This window comes from Phacochoerus africanus, chromosome 11 (assembly GCF_016906955.1).
Source record: "Phacochoerus africanus isolate WHEZ1 chromosome 11, ROS_Pafr_v1, whole genome shotgun sequence".
Classification (NCBI taxonomy): domain Eukaryota; kingdom Metazoa; phylum Chordata; class Mammalia; order Artiodactyla; family Suidae; genus Phacochoerus; species Phacochoerus africanus.
In genome coordinates, this window is record NC_062554.1 from 55,168,317 (window position 1) to 55,193,719 (window position 25,403).

Genomic DNA, 25,403 nt, shown 5'->3' on the forward strand with positions numbered 1-25,403 from the left:
ACAGTCACTGGCTGCCAAGCCTCTGTCATTCCGCCCCAGGCACTCGGCTCAGAGGCTGTTGACAAACACCGCGGGCCCTGGCGCCCAGGCCCCAGGAGCCAGAAGGCGAGCAGGGCCCTGGAGAACTGAGGGTACCCACTCCACCCGGGCAGCGATCTCGCTTCCAAGTACTCAGGGAGGAACGCTCAGGAGAGCGTGTTGGGCGGGTTTGAGGCTGGAAAAAGCAAGGAAAAGGTGAAAAGGAATGAGAGCATTGTATCTGCACTAATTTATTTAATGTTAATAACCGTAGGAGGCAATCCATTTTGCACATGAGAAACAGGCATTGAGAGGTTAATGTAGCACCGCTTGCAAGGGCAGAGCCAGGTGCAAATAATAAGGGCCAAGCTGTGCTGAATGCTAGGCAAGTTCTAAACATTCGCTTCATCTTTACGACAGTCCTTTGAGGTAGATCCTATTATAACGCCAAAGTGCAGAAGAGGGCACTGAGGCACAGAGAGGTTAAGGAACTTGTCCAGGGCCACAGAGCTGGTAAGTGCAGAGCTGGTATACAAACCCTAGTTTGGGGGGTGGGGTGGGGTGTGTTCCCAGTGGGAAAGTTCAACCGGGACGTTCCACTTGAAGATATTGGGGAGGGGCAGGAGACCCGGTGGAATAACTCTGGTCAAGCCCGCGGAAGATGCCCGCACTGGGCAAAGCACATGTCAATCTCAGCGCCAGCAGCACGTCCCTGAAGGCCCCTCGCCGCTCCACTCGAGACTGGCAGGGTCCTCCACTTGCCCTCTTTGCAAGTCTCCCAGACTCCTTGTTCTCGCTCCCCTACCAGCCAGCCTGCTGGTTCAGCCCACGCTGCATTCTGGGGGAGACACCCCCCACCAGACGAAGAGAGGCTGGTGGCCCAGAATGTTCACAGCGGCAGGGCCCAGGGGCAGCATCTGGCCGGCAGGTCCTGAAACGTCGTTTCAAGGACGCAGGTCTGTACTTTAAACGCCGTTTGGGGCGGCTGGGAGGCAGGGCGGCTGGAGATTGGAGCGGCTGAATTCTCCCTTCCCCCAACCCCCCCCCCCCCAATCTAGGCGCCGCCACTGGGTGAGGGTCCCGGCACCTGGCTGGTCTCCACCTCTTGTCAGCCTGAGCTCTCTGGTCTGCCTCCGACTCCCTTGGGATTTCCTCCTCGACGCCGCGTGGTCTGGGGACCCGGCCCCTGAGCGCCACGGGCTCGGGGCGCAGAGACCCTCCCCCTCCCGGGCCCTCCCGCCGCCGCGGCCTCCCACGTAGCGTTTTGAACCCTCTTGGCGCTAAGGCAAGAACGAGCGTGGGGAGCGGGCAGGGCGAGCAGAGGCTCTAAATCTTCCTTCAATCTGTGAGTAGATGAAGTCTGAGAAACAAATTCAAAGCAGGCGCGCCTGCAGAGCCTTCCTGCAGAAATATTCCCCGGCATTCAAGCGCATCCAGGGGCGGCTCGAGCTGCCTTGTTTGGCTAAGGTCAGACGAGACTCGAGTTCTCCAATAAAAATAAATCTCAAATTAATTATGGCCTCGAGCGAGGGGCCAGACACTTGAAGCTGCAGTTGTGCAGTCTGGAGTTTTGGCGCTCGCCTGCCCATCCCTCCCCCGCGCCCCCTCCCCCACCCCCTTGCCAGCTCGAATACCCGCGGCGGCCGCTGGACGCGAGGGGCGGGAGGAGGGAGGACTAAGGGAGAAGGATCCGCCCGAGAAGCTCTGCCAAGCCTGGCATCTTTCGGGGTTTCAAGTGACTGGCCGTCCTGGGGTCTGGAGGCACCCCAGGGACCAGGCTCCCTTTGTCGCGTCCTCCCACCCCCAACCCAGGGCTGGGACCAAAGAAGCCCGGGAAGCTGCGTCTGGAAAGTCTTGACCGGGTCAAAAGGGCTGACATTGAGCCAGCCAAGACACGTTTCACCCCGCCGCTCCCCTCCCGGGGGAAGCAGGACTTCCGCATCTTTGAAAATATTGTCAAGTGCGGATGGTTCAAGGCAAGTCATCCCACCGCAGTTGCAATGAAAATGCTCCAAGTCCAAAGGTTTCCGGAATATTTGCTCCCGTGGGCCTGCTTTTAACAAGTGACCTGAGACTTAGAAAGGTGTGGTGGGCTGTTTGGTTGGTCTCCCCCCTCACCCCCCCCCCAAGTTGATAGCTTTTGTTTTAAATGCTAGCCCAGCTCCCTTGGCTGTAAGCTTCTTTCCCCGACACTCTTGATAACAGCCAGGGCTAGCGGAGTGGGGAGGATGGTAGCCGGTGGCACCAGCTCCTGGGCACCAGCCCTGCCTAGTCTGGGAAAGAGAGAAGCAGGCCATTCTCTGGTGAGCCAGGAAAGAGGGTGTGAGCTAGTGTGTGGGCTGGGGTAACCAGCCCTTAGCTGGGCCAAGTGACTGGCGAGGAGGGGGAGGAGAAAGGGGAAGGGGGAGAGGGGTGAGAGGAGAGAAGGGGAGGGAGAGGGGAGAGAGGAGGAAGGCTTCCCCCTCTTCCCAACTCTAAGACAGTTTTCATCTGTAGCCGTCTCACCACAGGCTCTCTATCAATTTGTCTCAATGCAAACATTCGAAATATTCTCTTTGGCGGCTCGTGAAAACAATGTGAGCTGCCAGGATCAAACCATCTTTCCAGATGTCTGGTGGTAACCACATTAAACAGGGCAGACTTGTTTACTGTTGTGTTTGGTTAGGACTTTTTCCCCCTTCGGGATTTAAAAAAGCAGCAGCAGCCGTGGAGTAGGGCATCAAAACCAGAGTTACATAAGTGGGCAGACCTGCCCACTGCCATGTCAACACGAGTTGCAGGGGATCTCAGGTTCCTTCAGGGGGCTGTTCAGAATTGGGGGGGGGGGGGCTTTTCTTTCTGGGTGGAGGTCTTTGTGAATGGACAGGGGCTTCTCATGGAAGGGCTGGTAAATACCAAAAGCTAAGGCACCAATGCCAGTCAGAGTCACTAAGGGGTGACAGCTCTGCCAATGACAGCCTCTCTCCACCCCACCCCCAACTTCCAAATTACACAATTGCTTTGGTTTTAAGGCAGAAACAGAAAGTGCTCATGAGTCCCACAGTTCAAACAGGAGGATAAGTCCTCATTTTAATTTAGTTCCACATGGAGTTCTCCCAAGAGGAGAGGCAAGGATGCTAGGGACGTTGGGGTGACTTACTGATCAAAGCAGTGAAGGCAGGTAGTTGCCAGGCAGAAGAGGAGTTGGAAAGAGAAGCCTGGCCAATGTTTTGCCACAGAGGTGCCTTCACAAGCCCTAGAAGGGGGAGCCACTGCCTGGCCTGGGGTGGCCATTAATGACCTCAGTGTTTGCCCAGCACCGAGAAGGGGGCCTCCTGTGGTAGATTGGCGGTCTTTCTGCCTGAAAGAGGGAGAATGAGGCTGAGGGTGCCGGGTTTCTGGTCAGGTCCTGGTGGGAAGCAGTCTCCCTGCTCCCTCCTGAAAGCCTTGTTGTCATTTGAAGGTCGACAGAGTCTGGGCTGAAAAGGAAACAATTTGGGGTTTGAAAGGATGTAATTCATTCTTCCTTTCCCTTTAACCTCTTTCCTCTCTGGAAAGCATGTGGAAACGCTGAAGGGAAGAGTGAGAGGGCGAGGGAGGCAGGCTGAGGGGAGGAAAGGGTTAAGCCTGATTTCTTTTAATTGAACTCCAGAACTGGTGGCCCCAGGCAAAGGGGGGGACTGACCCCGCTAGCGGTAACCAGATGTGGCGGTCCCAGGGGAGCCCCCGAGCAGACCCCTGGATTGAGAAGCAGACAGGAGGTGGGGGGGCCGGCTCGGCCCCCATCCCACCCCATCCCCCCACCCCACTCCCCCGTACACACACCGAGTCTCAATTGCTGGCAGGCTGCACCCGCCACTCCAGGTCTGGTCACGTTCAGCCCCGTGTCTGTATTCGAACCCAAAATTGGAGCTGAATTGATGAGACTAATTTCGAGAGGGGGGCGGGGGGAGGGAGGGAGGGAGGCCAGCGAGCTCTCTGGGGCTCAATTGCTGCTGAAGAAATAAAGAATTAATGTCACTTTTTTTTTTTTGGCCGACACCCTTTTGAATTTTTTTTTTTTCCAATTGACTCGGATCTTCTCTGGATTTTTTTTACCCTTCTTCCCCGAGTGGACTCTTAAATAAAAGTGAAAAAGTCCAAAGCGTGGTCTGGAAAGAGCGTGAACAAGGTAACCTGTTTCGGAGGTCGGGGACAAGGGAGTCAGCCCGAGAGCGCCTGGCGGTCCTCCCTCTGCGCGGGGACTCCTGAGGCTGCCCCACACGGAGCGGGCGGCGGCACTGCAGGAGGACCGGGGAGGTCTCTGGGTGGCGGGGACTGAAAAGGCGGGCGGTGGGGACCTTGGCCTCCGTGGCGCGGTGGGGATGATGGTCTGGAGCGCAGGCCCGGGGGTCTCACCTGGGAGAGGTCTGGGTCGGTGCGGGGATGTTGCAAGCTGTGTTCTGGAGACCTGCCGGACAGCCTGGAGGGATCGTCTCGCTGTACCGTAGGTTTCTTGGGGCCAAAGGTGGCACTGCATAGGCAGCACTGGCCCGGGCGCCCGGGCGCAAGGGTTTGGGCCCTTGGGTCGGGGTATGCGCGAGGGGTTTGACCCTAGATGGCGCGGATAAGTGGCCTGGGGTGCCGCGGATCCCGGAGCCGGGAGCTCTCCAGTAGCTGAGGGACCGGCGCGCACCGCCCCGAGGGCGTCCCTCCGCTAACCGCGCGCTGGGAGCCGAGTCCCCGCCCCCGACGGCCGAGCTCCGTCCGAAACCGCAGGAGCCCGCGTAGTTGCGTGAGCCGCTCCGGGAGTTTGCGCGACTCCGCAGTCGAGGGCCCGAGTGGAAGAATGTCCATTGGATGCACTTTTTAATGGTTGGTCTGCTTCGGTTTGCGTCCAGGTCTTCCAGGACAGTAGGCTCCAGGTTATCCCCAGCCCGAGTAAACTCTTCTGCACCCCCCCCCCCCAAAATTTGTCTCCGGCTGGAAAAAGCATTAATGAACGTATCTGTGGGAAGAAACGGAAAGTGAATGAGTCAGGAGGGCCACCTTCAGCCAACAGCCCCGGGAAAAGGAAGGAGGCCAAAGGCGTTTGTTGTTGGACTTTGGGCAAAGGTGATGGGGGGAGGCTTGCGGACCTCGGGAATCAGGGCGCGGGCGCCGGGCGTGGACCCCGGCATTGTTCCTAGCTCGCTCTTATCTCCCGGGAGCAAGTATCCTGTGTGCGCAGCGCATGAATGTATCTGGGCATCTCCGCGTATATTTATATAGTGTGTGTGATGCGAAAAGCAGGAGCAGCCGAGGGGAGGAAGAAGGGGTGTGGGGGGGGAGGGAAGACGAGGGAGACCAGAGGGGAGAGAAGAGAAGAGAGAGGAGAGCGCGAGACAGAGAGAGAGAGAGAGAGAGAGAGAGAGAGAGAGAGAGAGAGAGAGAGAGAGAGAGATAGGACTTCCTCCCCATTCGCAAAGTGAAGTCACTTCCCAAAATTAGCTGAAAAAAAGTTTCATCCGGTTAACTGTCTCTTTTTCGCTCCGCTACAACAACAAACGTGCACAGGGGAGCGAGGGCAGGGCGCTCGCGGGGGGCACGCAGGGAGGGCCCAGGGCGCCAGAGAGGCCGCGCCGGGCTAATCCGAAGGGGCTGCGAGGTCAGGCTGTAACCGGGTCAATGTGTGGAATATTGGGGGGCTCGGCTGCAGACTTGGCCAAATGGACGGGACTATTAAGGTAAGCGACGGGGCAGTGGGCGCGGAGCGGCGGGGCTGGCTTGGGAGGCGAGGCGGCGGGCAGGCTGGGCGCGGAGCTCCGGGGTCCCGGAAGACGTGGCCACTCTCCCTTCCTTCCGCGCCCCGGCTTTTCCTCCCGCGCTCGGGTGGCGGGTCTCGCAGGCGGGGGCGACCCGCCGGGGTCCCCGGCAAGGCGGTCTCTCCGACACCCCTGGTCCCAAAGTGGAAGCCGGCCCCCTCCCACCGCGCTGCCGGCGGGGCTGCGGGCGGGGGCGGCGGCGTGAAACTCCGGGAGCCCGGCGCGGATCGCAGCCGAGGGCCAGAGACCTCCGGGGCCACCACTCCCACCCTGCGAGCCAGGCACCCGGACCCCTGCGCTGGGCACCCGCCTTGGCGGCCGGCTTTCTCTCCCCGGAGGCCGAAGGCGGCGGGGGCGGGAAGGCAGTCGCCAACAGCCTAAGTCCCTGCAGGGTGGGCCCAGGGGCGGGCAAGTGGATTGGTTGCAGACGGATCTGGGTGCAAGTGAGTGTGTCTAGGGGTCTGTGCGAGCGAGTTCCTCCAGATGGAAGCCCTGTTTACATGTCAGCGCGGGCCAGTTTCCCTTCCTCTTGGCGCTTCTGGTGCCGGGTTCTCGGCGCTCGGGAGCTGCCGGCTCCCCAGGACTAATGGGCCGGCCTCGCCACTCCTCCGCCGGGGTATCACTTTCCCGGCCGGTCCGCGCCACTCCTCGCGTCCGGCTCCTGCACTCCGCTCCGAGGCTGCACCAGTCCCGGGGCAGGTCTCCTGCCGACCTCTCGAAGAGGCTTCTGCGCCTGCAGAGCCGCTCCTCCGAAAGAGAGCGGCTCTGAGCCGGCAGCCTCGACTACTGCCCGGCGGACTCCTAGCCCCCACCCCTACCCTCACCCCACGCCTCAAGCCTGCGTCCAGGTTGCCAAGTGCAGCCCAGAGGGTCTGGTTTTCACCGAAGGCTTCTCAGGGCTTCTGCCTGAGGGTTGGCTGCCTGCTGCCTCTGGAAGAGGGAAGTGGGGCCGAGAGCACAGAGGAGGGACACCCCCTAATGTGACTGGCCTTAGAGGACCGAGAGGAATGAATGGGACCAGGAGTTGGCTGCGAGGCTGTCCCAGGACACCAAGCCTGAGTCGGTCTGGAAAAACTATTAGGCTGGTGAGGTGGGGACTGGCAGAGCCCGCCATTCCCAGAACCCAGAGGAATCAAGTCTTTGCTCAGGGCTGAGTAAGAGGAGGCTAAGATGTTGGGCTTGGAGAATTCAAAAGATTTTTATCATTTGGGTGGGGTAGTGGTTTTTATTTTCTAAGGGTTTTTTTTTTTTTTCTCTGAAAGTTTGAAATATGCTGACTTAAGTAAAAGGCACCAACAGCAGGAACTTGAAAATCTGGAGATGAGATAACTGATTGTAATGGGTTAAAGGGAGCCTATGTGAGTCTGAGTTCCTCAAGTTTAAAGTGTGTGGGTGAGGAGTGGGTGAGAGGGGATTCCTCTGGGAAGGTGGTCACTGGTCATTGTATGCCTATTGCTCTTCTTGTTGGTATGTGCATACAGTGTCGCTGTCTCTGTGGTGTCAATAAGATGCTCCATTCTGGAAGGCTCCTGCTCGTTACATGGGGATGCCTGCCACTTACCCAGAAGGCTCCCCTCTGATCCGGAAGGGTGGTAACACAGCTCCAGGGTCTTGATGTGGACACCCTTAGGAGAAGTGAAGCAACATCTCCCTGATGTTCAGATCTCTTAGCACAGGCCCTGAGGGTAGGGAGGAAGCTGTGGTCTGTGTACCCAGGATGTGCTAACCTCTTCAGATACATGCTCAGGGATTGGCATGGCAGGCCATGAGAACAGGCATAGACCAGGACCCTGGAGCTTCGTGCCAGGGACGGGAGTGATGATCTTCTTTCTCCTGTGGGTGCCGAGCACCCGAGTCCATCCAGACTGCGGGGGGGACCCCCCCCCGCCCCCCTGAAAACCTTTGTCTCTGATCCAGGTTGCCTGGCTATGAGACCCACCAACAGAACCGTGGCTTTTCAAACTGTCTTCTTCACTCCCTAACATTCTGAAGGATGGAGTCTTTAGTGTATACTTTGATATTTAAATTGTGTGAAAGCCACAGTTTTCTGTTCATGTGTGACCTTCGGATCTCGGGGTTCCCAGACCCCACTTCACAGTGGTTCAGGCACTGGGTTTGGAGAAGACAGTGGACAAGGACAGGCCAGTGGACTTCTGGTCTCTGAGTGAGGATGTGCATTCCATTAAGCCAGTATGATCTTAAGACTGTAAAAATGAAACGGTAGGTCTGAATCACTTCTACAATAGTGTCTTTCCAATCCTTTCAGTTCCTAAAATGTCATGAATGTCTGCTCTTGCAAGCGCATGTACCTATATGTCCACGAAGTCCAGTTCCAGACTGGTCTTAGGACACTACATCTCACCTTGAATTTGTAGACCCGTTCCCAGTTTGAATGGCCTTGGATGGCCTTAATCAAATCCTCTTTGATTAATTCGGAGATGTGAATTCTCACTTTCATGCATCTGCATGTTGCTTCCTCATGTATAAAGCATGTTTATATTTCAAAATAGCCCTGGGTCTCAGCACTGGGGAGCTATGTGATCCAGGATGCCAGGGAAGTCAGGGTTTCCTTGCAGAAGTGTTTTATTCTGAGCATACTTTGCACAACTTCATGTGATTACAAAATCTCAACCTCAACCTCATCACCCTTGTTATAGTAAGTCCTTCTGTATCATGCTCTCTTCTCCTCTCCAGGAATGTCTCTTGGGAAGGCTCTGAGCATCACATTGGGGGCACCAAAAGTTGCAGGGCCGTTCTACTCTTTTTGCCACAGACAAGTTAACCTATAACATTAAACAACACTCTGCCCCGCCCCGCTCCCCGTGGTGATAGTATCAGTGTTGAAAAGTACATGACACTGGTTGCTGCTTGAAGAATGACTCGGTTTCAAAAACTACGTTTTAGTTCTAGGCAGTCTTCCATTGTAGCTACTGATTATATTGATAGAACCTTTATTCCATCAATGCACAGGGTACCAGTAAAGATGGAGACCCTCAAAGAAGATGTAGATGTGGTGAATGAAATAGGGAAATGAACCCACCAGGGACTTGGAGTCAGAAAACTCAGGTTCATTCTCAGCTCTGCTGCTCTGTTGCTGTGTGCCCCATAGCAGGGCACTAAGCTCCCAGAGTCTTAGCTTTGTCATCTCTACAATGGGGCCAAATACTTTCTTTTAGTAAGTCACAGTAAGGCTTCAAGAAATTCTGGCACCTTCATTGACTGTACCCTTAGTAGAATTTCTCCATGGGGACAAGGCTTGCGGGCAATTGATTGGCCAGAAAAGTAGGTCTAGATTTCTTATATTACATTCATAGTTCATTAATGCCACAAATATTATTTATGTGTCTCTCATGTTCCAAGGCTCTGCTTCATGTGTTGAGGGTAAAACAGGGATCAAAAGCCTGCTGGTGGAGTTCCTGTCATGGCGAAGCGGCGGAAAAGAATCCGACTAGGAACCAGGAGGTTGTGGGTTCAGTCCCTGGCCTCACTCAGTGCGTTAAGGATCTGGCATTGCTGTGGCTGTGGTGTAGGCTGGTAGCTGTAGCTCCAATTTGACCCCTAGCCTGGGAACCTCCATATGCTGCAGTGTGGCCCTAAAGAGACCAAAAAAATGCCTGCTGGAATTTACACACTAGTGGAGGCGGCAGATGCAGAAGTAAATAATCCTATGTCTAAGGTCATACAACTTCTGATCAACAGAGCAGGTCAGGGGGTTGAAAGCAATAGCGATGGCGTTGTATCGGCCAGAATGGCCAGGGGTGGGGGTGGGGGGATGCACCCAGCAAGCCCCCGTTGCATAGAGACACTGTTAGCTTTCACCCTTTACCTCAGGAAGGCGCAGCAGCACCACACAACCAGCGCCGTGGTGGGAGAGCAAATGGGATTTTGAAAACCAGCAAAGTCTCTGAGCCAGGTGGGCCCAGGCCACACGTTCCTGCCGACAGGACAGCGCTTCTTCAGTTGGGAAACTTCAGCATGGGGTCCAAGAGAAAGCAACAGAGGGACGGATGCTCAGGAACAGTTTACAGTGGAGCCCGCCTTCCCTTTGATGAGTGACCCACTGCCCCACCTGTACCTTTTAACTTTCCTATCACCTGGATGCCTGAGAACTTGGCCAAGACCTGCTGTGTCTGTTTGTCTGTCCCTGTGACCATGTAGAATCGTCTCCCTCAGGGAGTTACCAAGTGGTGAATCTCATTTTGTTTGTGAATAATGTCTACAAAAAAAAAAAAAAAGCTGTAGAGATTATTTAACTCCATATCCTTATTTTACAGAAAGGGAGACTGAGGCCCAGAGTTGTCTACTGAATTCTCCAAGATCACACAGCTAAATAGTGACATAGCGTGAGAGTCAGGGCTCCTAGCCCTCAGGCTAGTGTTCTTTCCACTATACCATGAACATCTCATTTGCTTTCTTTATGTTATTATCAATTATAGGATCCTGGAGGCTGTGTGTATGAGAGAGAGAGAAAGAGGGAGAGAGGCAGAGATAGAGACCGAGAGAAGCCTTCAAAAGAAAAGTCATGGAGAGTCTGACACTGTGGACTAAAGATACTTCTTTTATTTAATGAAACTGTATAGCTACATCTCAAATTATTTCCATACTTTAGGAAAAAATCCCAGATTTTTAGATAGGATTTTTATATAACTTTTCCAAAGTAAATCCTTCTTTTTCTATAGACAAAGTCTCCATTCCCAGGAGACAAAAAAAAAAAAAAAAAAGAGTATTTTACTTAAATAGCCCATAGGTCCCTTTATAAGGCCTGGGACAGGCGGGCTGCATTCCTATTTCAATTCTTTTAATAATTGAAGATTTGATTATTTAATAAAACATATTCAGAGGCTTTAAAATGTATCTTCAGGGACTGCCTTTCTCGTCTGTGTGGAAAGTAGGTCTTCAGTAACAACCGCGTGCTGTAAGCTTTAAGATATCTGCCTCTGATATCGCTTTCTGTGTGGGGTCAGTTGGTTAACTTGGAGTTGATTTTAAAAAGTGGTTGCTGTAAACAAAATCTGTTTTATAGAAATGTACCATTAGGCAAATGCTTGCTCTGAGTTTTCCCAGCAAAAAAAAAAAAAAAAAAAAAAAACACAAAAAACCAAAAAAGTTGGGAAAAATTTTATGATGATGAACCACTGGGCAGGATTTCTAATGGTCCGAGGCCTTTTGTCTTAACCTCAGAAAACTTCAGAAAATACTCCCAAATTGTAAGTCAACACTCAGGCCGTGGGCAGGATCCTAGCTTTCTGTGGGAAAAAAGTCTCATTCAACCTGAAGCTTGGTAGAAAGATTTTCAGTTTGGGGACCAACTATCTAGGGTTAGGATGAAAAAAAAAAAATCTGCATTTTCATTTCTTTCTTTCATGTATTTTAGACAAGCGGTTGCAGTATGTAGGTATAGAATAACGTTTCTGTTTGGTTTTGAATAACTTGACTGTCTTTTGGGGGCCTGTACTTAAAACAGTCTTTCTAAGTCTAGCTTTTGCTTGTTGTCGTGTGACAAACTGAGAAGGCTAAAGGACGTTGGCCACTATGTACACACACACACACACACACACACACAATCTCAAAAATCTTTAACCAGCCATAAAAGCTTTTTTAGAAATCTCAGAGCCATGCAGGTGTTTTTCCCTTTGCAGAAGACTACACCCTGTTTCATTTTCTGTTGCTTTAATGATGAATATCTCTAGCGTTCATCCCACTCTTGTGTTAATTCATCAGTGGGATGGTATCACTAACTGATGTCACTCCAGTTTTTCTACTGACCTGATAAAGCCAACATCAGTAGCCCATGTACTTTTTTGTTTTGGTCTTTTTTTGTCTTTTTAGGGCCTCACCGACAGCATATGGAGGTTCCCAGGCCAGGGGTCCTATTGGAGCTGTAGCCACTGGCCCCTGCCAGAGCCACAGTAACTCAGGATCCGAGCTGTGTCTGTGACCTACACCACAGCTCATGGCAACGCTGGATCCTTAACCCACAGAGGGAGGCCAGGGACCAAACCCACATCCTCATGGGTGCTAGTCGGGTTCTTTAACCTGTGAGCCATGATGGGAACTCCCAGTGGCCCATGGACTTTGAGGTGTTTCCCCAGAGGCAATGTATGGGGTTTGTCCGTCCCCACATTATGACCCCCTAGGGCCAATCTCTAGGACATTTGACAGAATTAGAGAGTCTATGGAATAACCCCTTTTCTGTGCAAAGGTAGCTGGCCTTCTGAGAATCTGTAACCTCGGTCTCATTGGCATCGTAAGCGGATTCTGGCCATATTTCTGCAGGTCAGTAATCTGCCGCATGGTGTTATGCAGGGGCGGAACTAGGTACTAATGCTATCAGGACACCAAGCTGGGGCCAGAAGGGCATCTGTCTTGCAGATGGAGCAGGAGAAGAAGCTGCGTGTGTCTGTGTATGTGCATGTGTATGGGTGTGTATGTGCATGTGTGTGGGGGGGTGTGTGTGTCAGGCACACAGTGCAAAATGCAGCCCACGTTCTCCCAGTCTGGAGAAAGGAAAGAGCAATTGCAACGGGAGAGACAGAAGGACCGAATAACAACAGTTATGTGCATAGTTCTTTCAGCGAACACCCTTGCATTTCATCCTCACAGTTACCCCATGGGAGGGAATAGCATCATGATGTCGTTTTTTTTTGTTGTTTTTTGTTTTTTTGTCTTTTTGCCATTTCTTGGGCTGCTCCTGCAGCATATGGAGGTTCCTAGGCTAGGGGTCTAATCAGAGCTGTAGCCACCAGCCTACGCCAGAGCCACAGTAACGCGGGATCCGAGCCGCATCTGCAACCTATACCACAGCTCATGGCAACGCCAGATCCTTAACCCACTGAGCAAGGCCAGGGATCGAACCCGCAACCTCATGGTTCCTAGTCGGATTCATTAACCACTGCACCATGATGGGAACTCCCATGATGTCGTTTTTATAGGGGAGAAATTAAAGTTCAGAGAGGTCAGGTAACTTGCCTAAGATGACAGCTCATAGGGGACAGATTTGGTTTTCAAGCCTTGTGTTTCTGTTTTCAGAATATTTGTATTTTCTACGCACCAGCCACCCTGCCTCTTGGCACAGGTGGACCTGGACCTTGGCTTTGAAGGATGGGGTAGGACTTACACGGGAAGGTGTGATTCAAGGGCTTTCTAGGAAAGTGGACTACTTTGGGGGTGGGGGCCTATGAAAGAGAACGTCCGAGTGGAAATATTAGATGAAATTAGATTATGGACCCCCTGACATACCATAACAAAGAATTTGCATCTTACAAAATACACGGGATGGGGGAACCACAACATTTGTAACAGAAGGATGATGGGTATAACTGTATGCATCTCTTGGGAATGGAGCCCTTCCCATCCTCATCCTGATCCTTAAGAAGTGGAGATGAGGGTGGCCCCATCACTTATCAGAGGCCACAAGAAGTGAGCCGCAGAGAGGATTAGACAACCAGTGATAGATCCAGGCCACCAGACCATGCTGTCGGCTGTGTTTACAGATATTTGTTTAATAAATACGGCAGTCGGGGGAGGCAGGAGAAACTCTTTCACCAGATCTCATAAAAATGTGATTATCCCTCCGACTCCTTTAACTGTGTCTTCTTTCGCAGGGTTCTAGAGATTTCACCACAAGCTGTCTTTTCAACAGGGCTGTCTATCCTAGGCTACAATTTTAGTTCCTTTTGAGAATGAGTCAGCAGATAGTAAGTAAGAAGAGACAAAAAGGAAAGGTCCTTTCCCTGAAACTCAGATCTGATTTCTATGGAAATCCAGACAGGTCTGACACACTTTCATAGGTTGTTTGGCCCTATCACCTCCCTTAGAAATACTGACTCTTCGCCTAAGAAAACCAAAACCTCAGAGAGCTAGCGGCATCTTTTCAAGTAGGATCAGCAATGACGTGTTCAGATGCATTTTCAGATAATTCAGATCAGTGTGACAACGGCCTCAAAATTGCTCATACCTACAAGAACGAACCAAAATACTGAAATAGTTAAGATTGTTCCCATCTTTGGGGAACACTGTGCCTGCCACTTAGATCATGCTCAGAATCCCAGAGTATGTAATTTTTGAAGCCACCTCCAAGAGAATGTGAGCTTGAGATGTGAAATGCGTTCCCCATGGCAGGGCCCACGCGTTCCAGGTCGTAAAAGGCCTTATGTCACATCCCAGTGCGTACATGCAAGAGGCCCGAGTGGCAGGTGCCACAGGAGCTTTAACTCTGCCTCTCTAGTCATGTGTGGGTTTCACGTGTCTACTGGAATAGAACATTCCAGGAACAGAGTTGTTAAGCCTGAATAGGTGAGTTTTCATTGATTTTTCATGGGGCAGAATCTGAGAGCGAACAATTTTGCAGCATTGTTCATGTAGCAGAAATGTGAAAACAGACAAGTTAGTATTATAAAATTACTCAGCTGGCGAGCTGCCTTTAAGTAAGTGCTATTACAATCTATTTAAATGCAGAATTCCCTTCGTGGCTCAGCAGTTAACGAACCTGACTGGAATCCATGAAAATGCAGGTTCGATCCCTGGCCTTGCTCAGTGGGTTACTGATTTGGCATTGCGTGAGCTGTGGTGTAGGTCACAGATGCGGCTCGGATCCCAGGTTGCTGTCACTGTGGTGTAGGCCGGCAGCTGTAGCTCTGATTGGACCCCTAGCCTGGGAACCTCCGTGCACGGTAGGTGTGGCCCTAAAAACCAAAAACAAAAAACAAAAAACTCAGTTTACATAAATGCACATGTTTGTATTGAAATTCTCATGCCCGAAGAGTCCTTCTGTCTTCAGGCATTTATCATTAATTCATACTCGTGTGTTTAGCATGGAAACTACTGCCAGGCACAGCATTCTCCAGGATTTCACGTGAAAGACCAAGAACATGATGTCTCAATGTTTCTCTTAGACTTGTAGAGAATAGAGGTTTCTCTGCTCACTGATGTTACGCTCTGACTATTGGAGAGTCCAAAAGAAGCAGTACTTACTAGGCCAATCTTTCTTTGTGGCTTTGTATGATAAGGAAATTCAGGCACATTTTCCCAAGGGTAACACCCAGCTTATAATTTCCATTGTCCCTCTACTCTTAATGATGTTATTCCATTGTAGGGACATTTTTCGGAAACTAGGACTTCAACCAAGGAAACCCCTCCTTATTATGATTCCCTCTTTCTCAGCTTTTGTTCCTCTATTTATGTATTAACTTAGAGAAAAATGCCGTAAATAAAGTAAAAAGATAAATGGGAAACAGAGAAAGACTATTTCCCATACATAAAACAGAGGACAGATGTCCTCGGATACAAAGATTACTTACAGATCAATAAGAAAAAGATAGACCACTTCACAGAAAAATAGGGAAAAAAATGCTCGGAATCGACAATGCTAGAAGAAGAAATACAGACAGCCAACAAGCATCTGTTATGAAGAGAATCTCAAGCGTATGTATAAAGATAGTCAAATAAAATTAATGAAATCCCAACATTTCTCACCTATGAGGATGCCAGAGATTAAAACAGCTTAATAAGGTCTCAAGTTAGAAGAAGAGAGGGAAGATCACTCTTTTTTCCTGCTGGTGGGACTGTACCTTGGGACACTCATTGTGGAAGGCAATTTGGAAACATTTCTGGAGATGTTAGGTATTTATACAGATTTGATAATATTCCAGTTCTAAAATGTATCATACAGATGTGTTCACTTGGATGCCAGAGATGCACGTACAGAGTGTTCACTGTGGCGTTGTTTGTAATGGCAAAAACCGGAAAGAAGCAAAATGTCTATCAATAGGGGACTAGATAAACAAATTTTAGAAGACACATGTAAGAAAATACCATGCAGCTATTGAATGGAATAGGATCCGTTGTCTACATGCATTGATTTGAGAAGTTTTCCAAGGTATGGAGTTCCTGTCTGGCTCAGTGGTTAACAAGCCAGATTGGTATCCATGAGGATGAGGGTTTGATCGCTGGCCTCGCTCCGCTCCGTGGGATGGGGATCTCGTGTTGCCGTGAGCTGTGATGTAGGTTGCAGATGTGGCTTGGATTCTGCGTTGCTGTGGCTGTGGCCTAGGCCAGCAGCTAAAGCTCTGATTCAACCCCTAGCCTGGGAACTTCCATGTGCTGTGGATGTGGTGCTAAAAAGACCAAAAAAAAAAAGTTATCCAAGGTATATTAATAGATGAAAAAAAGCAAATTATACAATGTATGCTCCCATTTCTTTAAAAAAAGGAAAATACACACAAGTATATATATGGATATATATTTTTTATTTCTGGCTTTATCCTTCCATAAATTGTCTATGCATAAATAATCATATATATGCTTTCATTTTCCTTTGTTTTAAGCAATGGCTGCCTCTAGGCATAGAAATGTAGATTTTTACTTTTCACACTATAAGCATGTAGTACTTAGTTTTTTAAGTCACTAGTATATATTACTTTTATAATTTAACAAAACTGATGTAAAAAATGAAGAAAGACCATTAGAAATGGATTTGTAAGGAATAAGCTAGGCACCATCATTTTAGTCCCAGTATGCTGATCTCGAAGACTTCTGGTTCCCATTTTGCAGTAAAACAGCAGGAAAATCTGTCCGGCCAAGGATCTGGGGACCCGAATTCTAAGCCTCAGCTCTACCCTAGATGAGCTATGGGAGTTGAGACAAGTCACGTGACTTGGGCAGTATTGGTGTAAATGTCCTCACGCTCAAGATTTTCACATATATAACGTGAAGCTACGATGTCAAAAAGTTCCTTCAGCTCCCATATTTGAAAGACTCTGATTCCAGGCAGGTTTTAAAAGGCTTTCTTATTTGGGGGTGTGGATGACGGAACTTCTCCCAGAAGTTCTCTGGGGACACTTCTCCGCAACCCTGAGGCTAAACGTAGATGGATCCTGGAGGCCAGGTGGAGGCAGGGGGCCTTAGGAAGCGCCTTGTGAATTTCTGTGAGCTGCTGGTTTTCTTACGGAGACACACTGGCGTGTACTCCTCCCTTTGCCTTCGTGTAAACTGAGACGCGGGCCTGACTCTGCTTTTGGGGTCTTACCCTCGCTTCCAAAATTTGGTCTCATTTAAAACCCAGAACACATTTGGCCCCCAAGTGCCTTTCCCTTGGACGTTTCAAAAATTCTGGTTAATTGAAGAGAAATGGAATTGGGTTTTGATTCATTTATACCTAACTCTTCTTTTAAAAATCAAAACCCATATTTTGAGGACATCTTTGATGTCCAGGCAGAATTTTGAGCCTCTTAATGAGTTTTCTGGGAGGCTTTTTTTTCTTCTTCTTCTTAAAACAGGAAGTGGTGCTATGCTACGGGCAAACATAGTCAACCCTGAAAGGCCCCAATTCAGTTTGAAACCGTATCACCCAGCATTTTGCATGAACCCCGGTGGCCCTTGCTAATACCTTGCTCTCCCTACTCCTTAGCTGAGAGTAAAAGATGCCCTCACCTTTCATCTGAGGGGAATAACACCAGGGCGACAGTCACAGTCAGAAGAAGAAAACGAAGGAGCTGTTTATCAAGCGCTTACAACGTGCCAATATCTGTCTTCCCCCTTATGGACGTGTTCATGTTTGATCCTTGTCACGACCTTAGGCTCTCTGTAACCCCTTTCATTCTGGACAGGTGAAGTGACTTACCTGAAGCCGGCAGGGTGGAACATGGAAAAGCAATGAGGCCTAACCCCATTTGCCTCCAAAGTTCGTAGAGCGGAGCCATTGTAATCTGTTGCCAGTTGGATACACACATCCTCCAAGTGGAGGCTCCAAATGCAACCCATCCACCGAGGGCTTTGGGCAGGCGTTGCTGTGGTTGGTCTAAGTGACCCCCACCTGCAGTGCGTACTTGGCCAATTCCTGGCCTTGATCCGTGCTCTACACCCTCTCCTTAAGAAGGCCTAAGCCCTCTGTTGCCCAAGTCAGAGCCCCCACCTGACTTTACTGGCAGGTATACTGGACATCAGGCAGGCAAGCCAGGGCGAGACCAACAGATTCTGCTTTCCTTTAATGAGCTACCAAGATGATTTTTTTTAATAAAAAAGTCTTGTACCTCAGTAGAGAATAAATAGCACATTCTTTGATTTGACAATGCTTCCTCCTGCTGCCGGCTCTCTTTTTTCCTCTTCTCTCTGGCTCTAACTCTTGCTGTCTTTTTCATTCTCTTTCACTCATATATACACACAAACTACATACCCTTAAAAAACCCGATTTTGGGGAGGGGGGGTTCTCCAAAACACAAAGAAGGGAATGTTTTGCAAGGTTAAAAGGAAATCATTGAGAAAGGCTAACTTCAGGCTCCAGTTTCTCCTGAATAGCATTTCTTGTTATTTCAAGGCTGATTGACTTATAACTGCACCCCCAGCCACCCCACATCAGTTCCTTTTATCAGCTCAAGTGAGACTTCCTGTGGACTGGCCCGGCTTCCTGATGTATTTCCTTTTTCCTTTGGCAGAACAAAGAAAACCCTAGCTCCAAGGATCCTTGGAACCAAACATAATTTAGCCCTGAAGAAACTATTATTTTAAAATTTTCATTCTCGGGGCAGAGGGCTGAGTGCCCAGCTTTGCGTTTCTCCCTGCTCCCTCTGTACCGAGATGGACCCTGTGTGCAGTTATCAGGGGTCAAGGAGCCACTCATACTCACCGGAGGTGTAGCTTAATTTCATTCAAAGAGGCAAAATTAGCCTGTTCTCTGCACTGAGCACCTCCCCGACCCCATACACACATAAGAGCTTCCAGAGCTACACAGACCACCTCTGTGTGGAGGGTTTGTGCTTTTGTTACTTTCATTCAACATAACTGCTCAGCTAAGAGATGCTCTTATTTAGAGATTTCAGCCTATCTGGGTTTGAAGCTCTAGCTCTAGAAGCATGCATACAAGAAAGGAAGCTTCACATTATTTCCAAAGGGTCAATGGCTGAAGAAGAAATCCCCCAAATTGGGATAAAGGCGTTGCTTTCCTCTTTTGCTCCGAGGGTGGCATGTCACCCATACCACTGGGCCTCACCACCTACTCTATGAATTCCTTCTGGAAGGCCTTTCCCATCACCCCGGGTGAGAAGGGAACACTACAGAGAGAGCTGCCGGTATGTCTGCATGTTTCTCAAGGCAGGTATCCCAAGTTGCCCACCTGAGCTCTTCCAAGGCTGTTAGAACACAAGAGGCCATTGCACAGAAGAGGTAACTGAGGCTTCAAGATGTAATGTGTCTAAGGATGAGAACTGGGGAGTCCCTGCCATGGCACAATGGCTTAAGAATCCCACTGCAGGGGTTCCTGTCGTGGTTAACGAATCTGACTAGGAACCATGAGGTTGCGGGTTCGATCCCTGGCCTTTCAGTGGATTAAGGATCCAGAGCTGTGGTGTAGGTCACAGACGCAGCTCGGATCTGGCGTTGCTGTGGCTGTGGCATAGGCGGGCAGCTATAGCTCCGATTAGACCCCTAGCCTGGGAACCTCCATATGCAGTGGGTGCGGCCCTGGAAAAGACCAAAAAAAAAAGGAGAAGAAAAAAAAAAAGAATCCAACTGAAGAGTTCCTATCATGGCTCAGTGGAAATGAATCTGACTAGTATCCATAAGGATGCAAGTTCAATCCCTGGCCTTGCTCAGTGGGTTAAGGATCCGGCATTGCCATGAGCTGTGGTGTAGGTTGCAAATGCACCTCGGGTCTGGTGTTGCTGTGGCTGTGATGTATGCCAGTGACTACAGCTCCAATTTGACTTCTAGCCTGGAAACCTCCAGGTACTGCAGTTGCGCCTGCCCCCTGCCCCCCAAAAGAACCCACCTGCAATGGCTTAGGTTGCTGTGGAGGTGCAAGTTCGATCTTCAGCCTGGTGCAGTCGGTTAAAAGATCCAGTGTTGCCATAGGTGTGGTAGAGGTTGAAACAGCTGTGGCTCAGATTCAGTCCCTGGCCTTGGAACTTCCATATGCCACAGGTGTAGCCATCAAATCAAATAAATAAATAAAAATTTTAAAAGATGAAAAAGGATGAGAACTGGATAAGCGACCCTGGCAGCAGAACTCAGGTGTCCATCCCCCCAAACGACACATTCCACCATAAGGTGTTTCCAGGAGCAAAAATATCAAGACCTGTGGAATCCACAGGCAGTCCTGCCTTCTTTGCCTTTCTGTCTTATTTCCCGACTGTTGTGTAATCCTCCTGTGGAATCAAACATGGCACTTTCCATAGGAAACACCCAGGCAGCCAAGCAATTATGCAGCCACCCCGATGTTACCACTGTTGCTCTTTCTCTTTACAAAGATCCCTGATTTGAGTTGGAAAACATTTGAAACCAAAAGGTAGCTGCTCTGGCGAGCAATGTATTTCTAAGACAAGAGGAATTATCCTGGATCATTCTTACAGGTTTTTCCTAACCCAGCCCCCAATGTAATCATCTCTAGCTATAAATGCATTGAAAAGATGGTCTCAAAGTGGAAAATAACTCCGAAATTATATGGCACGAGGGGAGTGTGCGAGAATGGGTGAGGGCATGATTGGGGTGCTAAGCGTCACATAACCTGTTTTGGCAGTGCCACAGGGGATGGGGTTAGAATGGTTGCACCTGTATGTAGGAGTCTGGAGACTGTTCTTTTGTGGCTCCTACTCTGCTTCCAGCTCTGTACCTAAGTCCCTGCCTGTCAAGAATCCTAGAACAAAGATCCGTGCGTTATCTCCTCCAGCCCTGATAATGCTGCCTGTAGAAACCCACATGTATGCAGTTGTCCCCAGTGGATTGGTTTCAGGACCCACCATAGATACCAAAATCCAAGAACGTTCAAATTCTTTACAGTCAGCCCTCCAGGTCCTCAGCTTCCCAGTCCAAGGACTCAACCAACCATGGACCAAAAATACTACTGCATCCTCGATTGGTTGAATCCAAGGATGAGGAACCTGTGGAAACCAAGGACCAACTGTAGTGACTTTGGTTTTCTCCACAATAAGAGCATATTTACATCAAAAAGATATAGGTAATCTTTTTTTTTTTTTTGGTCTTTTTAGGGCCACATCTATGGCATACGGAAGTTCCCAGGCTAGGGGTCAAATCAGAGCTGTAGCCGCTGGCGTATGCCACAGCCACAGCAATGCCAGATCCAAGTGCATCTGCGTCTGCGACCTATACTACAGCTTATGGCAACGCCACATCCTTAACCCACTGAGTGAGACCAGGGATTGAACCTTATGGATGCCAGTCAGATTCGTTTCCACTGAGCTATGATGGGAACTCCCTCTTTTTTTTTTTTTTTGCTTTTTGCTTTTTAGGGCCGCACCTGTGGCATAGGGAGGTTCCCAGGCTAGGGGTCAAATCAGAGGTACAGCTGCCAACCTACACCACAGCCACAGCAATGCAGGATCCTAGCCGAGTCTGCAATCTACACCACAGCTCACGGCAACGCCAGATCCTTAACCCACTGAGCGAGGTCAGGGATCGAACCCGCAACCTCATGGTTTCTAGTCAGATTCGTTTCCAGTGCGCCACGACGGGAACTCCGGACACTCCTGATTATAGGTAATCTTGCTCACATAGAGTTTTTGGTGCAACATTGAACTTCCCTAGAGGTCAGGGACTTCAGGGGGCACCTGCACCTTCTACATTCTTCTGGGAAGGGGAAGAGAAAGGGCAGACTGTTTTTCTGGAAATGTGTTTCAGGAAACTGGCATGTGGGGAATTTTCCCAGGGTGCCTCTGGAATGAAATCCAGGCATGTGGATTTGCTGCTCTGGACATGGCGCCTCTAAGCTCTTCCTTCTGGAGAGCCGTGGTTTTCTGTCTACTTACTGGATCTGTGATGTCCTAAAGGAAGACCATGATCATCCCTCCCTGCTCTTTTTTTTTTTTTTTTGGTCTTTTTAGGACCACACCCTTGGCATATAGAGGTTCCTAGGCTAGGGGTCCAATCAGAGCTGTAGCCGCTGGCCTACACCACAGCCACAGCAATGAATGATCCGAGCCGCATCTTTGACCTACACCATAGCTCACGGCAATGCCAGCAATCCTTAACTCACTGAGCGAGTCCAGGGATCAAACCCGAGTCCTCATGGATGCTAGTCGGGTTCATTAACTGCTGAGCCATGACGAGAACTCCCCATCTCTGCCTTCAGAGTTTGCTCCTGGATGGTCTTGTAGACCAGCCATGATCAGGCAGTGGGGCTGGGTTTGGAGCACCTTGGAATTAACCATTTCTTCCCATCAGTTTGGACTGAGTATAACCCAGATTTTATTCCATTCAGCGCACCCTTTAAAAAAAATGTTTAAACCCTGTGTGTACTTCATGGGAAATTTCACACGCCTGTTTCTGATTCACTTCCAATTAAAGGCTCAAAATGCTGGTTTTGTAAGAGCTCTTTGATGATCAGATTCTTGTTGGTTCATCTTTTTTTTTTTTTTTTTTTGCTCCTAAAAGTCCACAGAAGTTTAATAAATGTTGCTCAAACATTTGCATGCTTAATTGTTAAAAATAATTGGAAACAGGAGAGAATTCTTACTGGGTGTGCACAAGACAAGCACATTTATAAGGGGAAAGAGAGAGACAGATGCCTCCGTGAACGTGAACTCTAATGGGAAAATATGGCATGTGATTAAAGTGGGCATCTTGGTGTCCCCATCACTGGAAGGAGGGAGTGGCCCTGAGCTCAGTTCCTTTGGAAGGGTCAGGAAGTGTTGTAGGAAACAAAGGAGTCCCTCTTAGCACAACCAGTCAGCATCAACAAGCAGTCAGTGGAGCAGTCAGTCTCATCAGAGGTGGACCAGGTGGAGTGGTGCTTTTTTCAGATGCTGATGCTGCTTTCAGTTCCCTTCTGATTGGAGGGAGTTAGTTGTCTGCAATAACAGCAAGCTGTATCCTCCACCTCCTTCTTCATACTCATGAAAAAGCCTTGATGATGAGCCTACCTGGCCACACCTCTGCACTAAATGCAGAAGAGACTGAGGATGCAGGTCCCCCTGCACCCGTGGGAAGGGTCCCAAGTTCTCTGTGGGTACCAGTCCCTCTAAAGAGCTGAAGTGGGCACGGAATGTGGGGGAACCTGACTTCTCCTGGCTTTGCTTTTGGCTGCCTGGGTGATGCTGAACAAGTTATTCTCCTTTCCTAACCTCAGCTTCTCCATCCACCCAAAAGGATTAAGACAAGTAATAGTACAGTCCTCTTCTCTGGAGGATTTGGTGAAAATCGGACTGATGAGTTGCTTTGCATTTCTTGAAGAAAAGCATCAGTTAGTTATGACCACTTAATTGACGATTGGATGGCTCATTCCATGATTGTTCTTGTTGTCAATTATGAATCATTTCCATTTCTGAGCCTTATTTGGACAGCTTAATGAAGAGACATCACCCTTCTCTCTTTTTAAATTACTAAATGAATTTTATTACATTTATGGTTGTACAATGATTTCTGTCTTTATTGTTAGGGGCTGATTAGCCATATTCCTCCAGCCAGAGTTACAAAATGTAACTTTGTATTCACACAACATAATGTGAGGATGCTGTGTGCTCCTTCTTGCCTTAAAAAGGTGACGCAAAACCATAGGGTTTTGCAAATTATTGTGAGAGTGGCAGAATGGCTCCGTGAAAGCCACGTGCAATTCAAAGTGTGAAAATCTAGGTTTGAAAGCTGCTTATTAGCTGTGTGACCTGGGGCCAGATATGAATTTTTCAGATCTTCTCCCTTTCCGTCTGCACAGTAAGACTAGTAATGATAGTAATAAGAAGTCAAGTTATGTATTCTACCAGCCTCACTGACCAATTATAAGTGTGGAAGTAAAAACCTTTTGTAATGGTAACGAGCTGTGTAAATATTGGTTATTATTATCTTAGTTATTTTTCTTATCCAGGTCGGTGCTCGAACATAACCGATAATAGCTGTTGATTACACTGAGTCGTGGGATTGCTTTTTTCTGGCTTTCACGGTTCCCAAGACTTAACTTGCATTTGGTTCGATTTGTCAGTTAGCTGTTTATTCCTACCTCTCTGCTGATATAGACACTCTCTCCTGTGAATGCACCAGTACGGACCCAACATTGCTGGCTCTCGTCTCCCCTCCCTTGCATCCGGCCATTGTTCCACTCATGAAACTCCCATCCCAATCAATGGGAGTTTTACGTAAAAACCGATGACAGGATGTGAGTGCAGCTTCAGGAATTCCAGGCTTGTGCTGCTGATAAAGAGACTTGTGTCCGACTGAACACACCAGAGAAACAGAATTCTCCTGTCCAACCTGTGCTGGACATGTTTTTCTGGGTTTTGTTTTGTTTTGTTTTTACTTTTGTCTCTGTCTTCAAAGAGTCAGGAGTCCTTCCAGAATATAAACGATGTATCTTTTACAAGGCCCCCTTGTGAGTAGTTTTAGATGCCCATCTAGGGAGCCAGACACCCATTGCCATGGCCCCTATCCACCTGTGTCCACCCCCCCACCCCCACCCCGGCCACTGTTTTCTCAGTGTCTTTATGGTAATGGCTTATGGGAATACAAGGCCAGTCCTGAAGCTGGTTGATTCAGGGGGAGCTAGTATTTCAGTCCTTCCATATGCTCTACTTTAGCATTGTCTTCCAGAAAGGAGAGCTTTTCCAAATCTAGGAAGGACTAGATTTGAACACTCCTGATTAAAGAGTGTCAGTTGCTTTGGGGTATGATGGTCTGTTTTAAGTGTCAATGGAACCAAAAGGTTTAACTGACTTAAGTGTGATTGAAGGGACAACAGTATGAAAGATGCACCTTGAAGATGGTCCTTCTGCTAGGGTTGAAGTCAGGAATATTGGCTCTTCCCTGGCATGTGGAGACTCAGCAGGCAAGCTTTGTCTTTATTCTCATCATGCACCAGTAATATTTTAAGGAATATTTGAATACTTTAGTATTACGAGTAATCTTGTATCTGTCTTTCATGCTCCATGACTCAACCAATATGACTGTGTGACCAGGGGCAGAATGAAGATGAACGTTTGCCCATGTTCTACCCACACTGACATAGCTAAGTAATGATAAGATTTCACAAAGGAAAATGGAGTTGGCTCTGTTCATTTTTAAAGTGCTCATCTAGACATTGAGGATTGAGCTTGAGAGCGTCTCTTGAAATCTTCTTCCTGAACATGTTGAACTGGCTGTTAGGGTTTTATTCTTAGCCAACAAGATTGGGACTTCAGAGTCCACAGGGTGGCCATCCAGCTGCTCAGACACTGATCTGTGAGCTCTGCAGGAACCACAGTCCAGCCCAGATCAGCCCTACTGCTTCTTTCTCCATGAAAACACATGACTGCCATGACCCTGTATGCTGTGTGGAAGGAACATTCTGTGCTTTTCTGTGCCAAAACCACAGCGTGATGGTAAAAAGATTAGAGAGCATCTCAAATATATATTTTAAACTGTGAAGACCATCTCACACATGGAAATAAATTCAGCCTTGCAGAAGATTCATTTTGTTTGGCAGTGGTATCTTTCTTTGGGAGGTTGGATTCTGTAGAGGTTCTGGCCAAACTCTCATCCTATCATATGAGCCATGTCTGAGATGTCTTGCCTACCCCCATACAGAGTTGGAAAGCGCTCAAGTAACACTTTCTCATCTTTTTCAAGTACCACTACATTTCTGGGTTTAAATTAATGTGGGTAGAGGGCAGCGATGGTTTCTTGGGCTGTAGAAGCGAAGATCTCTCTTGA

The 25,403-nt window shown here is 49.0% G+C and overlaps 1 protein-coding gene and 1 long non-coding RNA gene across 4 annotated transcripts in view; one reads left to right on the top strand and one right to left on the bottom strand.

The window, feature by feature from the left end:
* The window catches only part of FLI1 (Fli-1 proto-oncogene, ETS transcription factor), a 136,710-nt gene that overhangs the window by 3,232 nt on the left and 108,075 nt on the right, over positions 1-25,403 (top strand). The window contains exon 1 of one of the 3 annotated variants that reach the window (XM_047752691.1): positions 5,410-5,702. The exons of the other annotated variants lie outside the window; for them this stretch is intronic. Within the exon in view, the coding sequence (XP_047608647.1) occupies positions 5,685-5,702 (18 nt within the window). The 5' untranslated portion in view covers positions 5,410-5,684. Of the gene's footprint in view, positions 1-5,409; positions 5,703-25,403 lie in introns of those variants that run through there. 3 annotated transcript variants of the gene reach the window in all.
* LOC125110983 (uncharacterized) lies at positions 3,057-5,376 on the bottom strand. The gene is made up of 3 exons (XR_007130785.1): positions 5,115-5,376; positions 4,396-4,984; positions 3,057-3,476 (listed from the first exon to the last, which is right to left on the bottom strand). It is a non-coding gene; the product is annotated as an uncharacterized LOC125110983 (long non-coding RNA).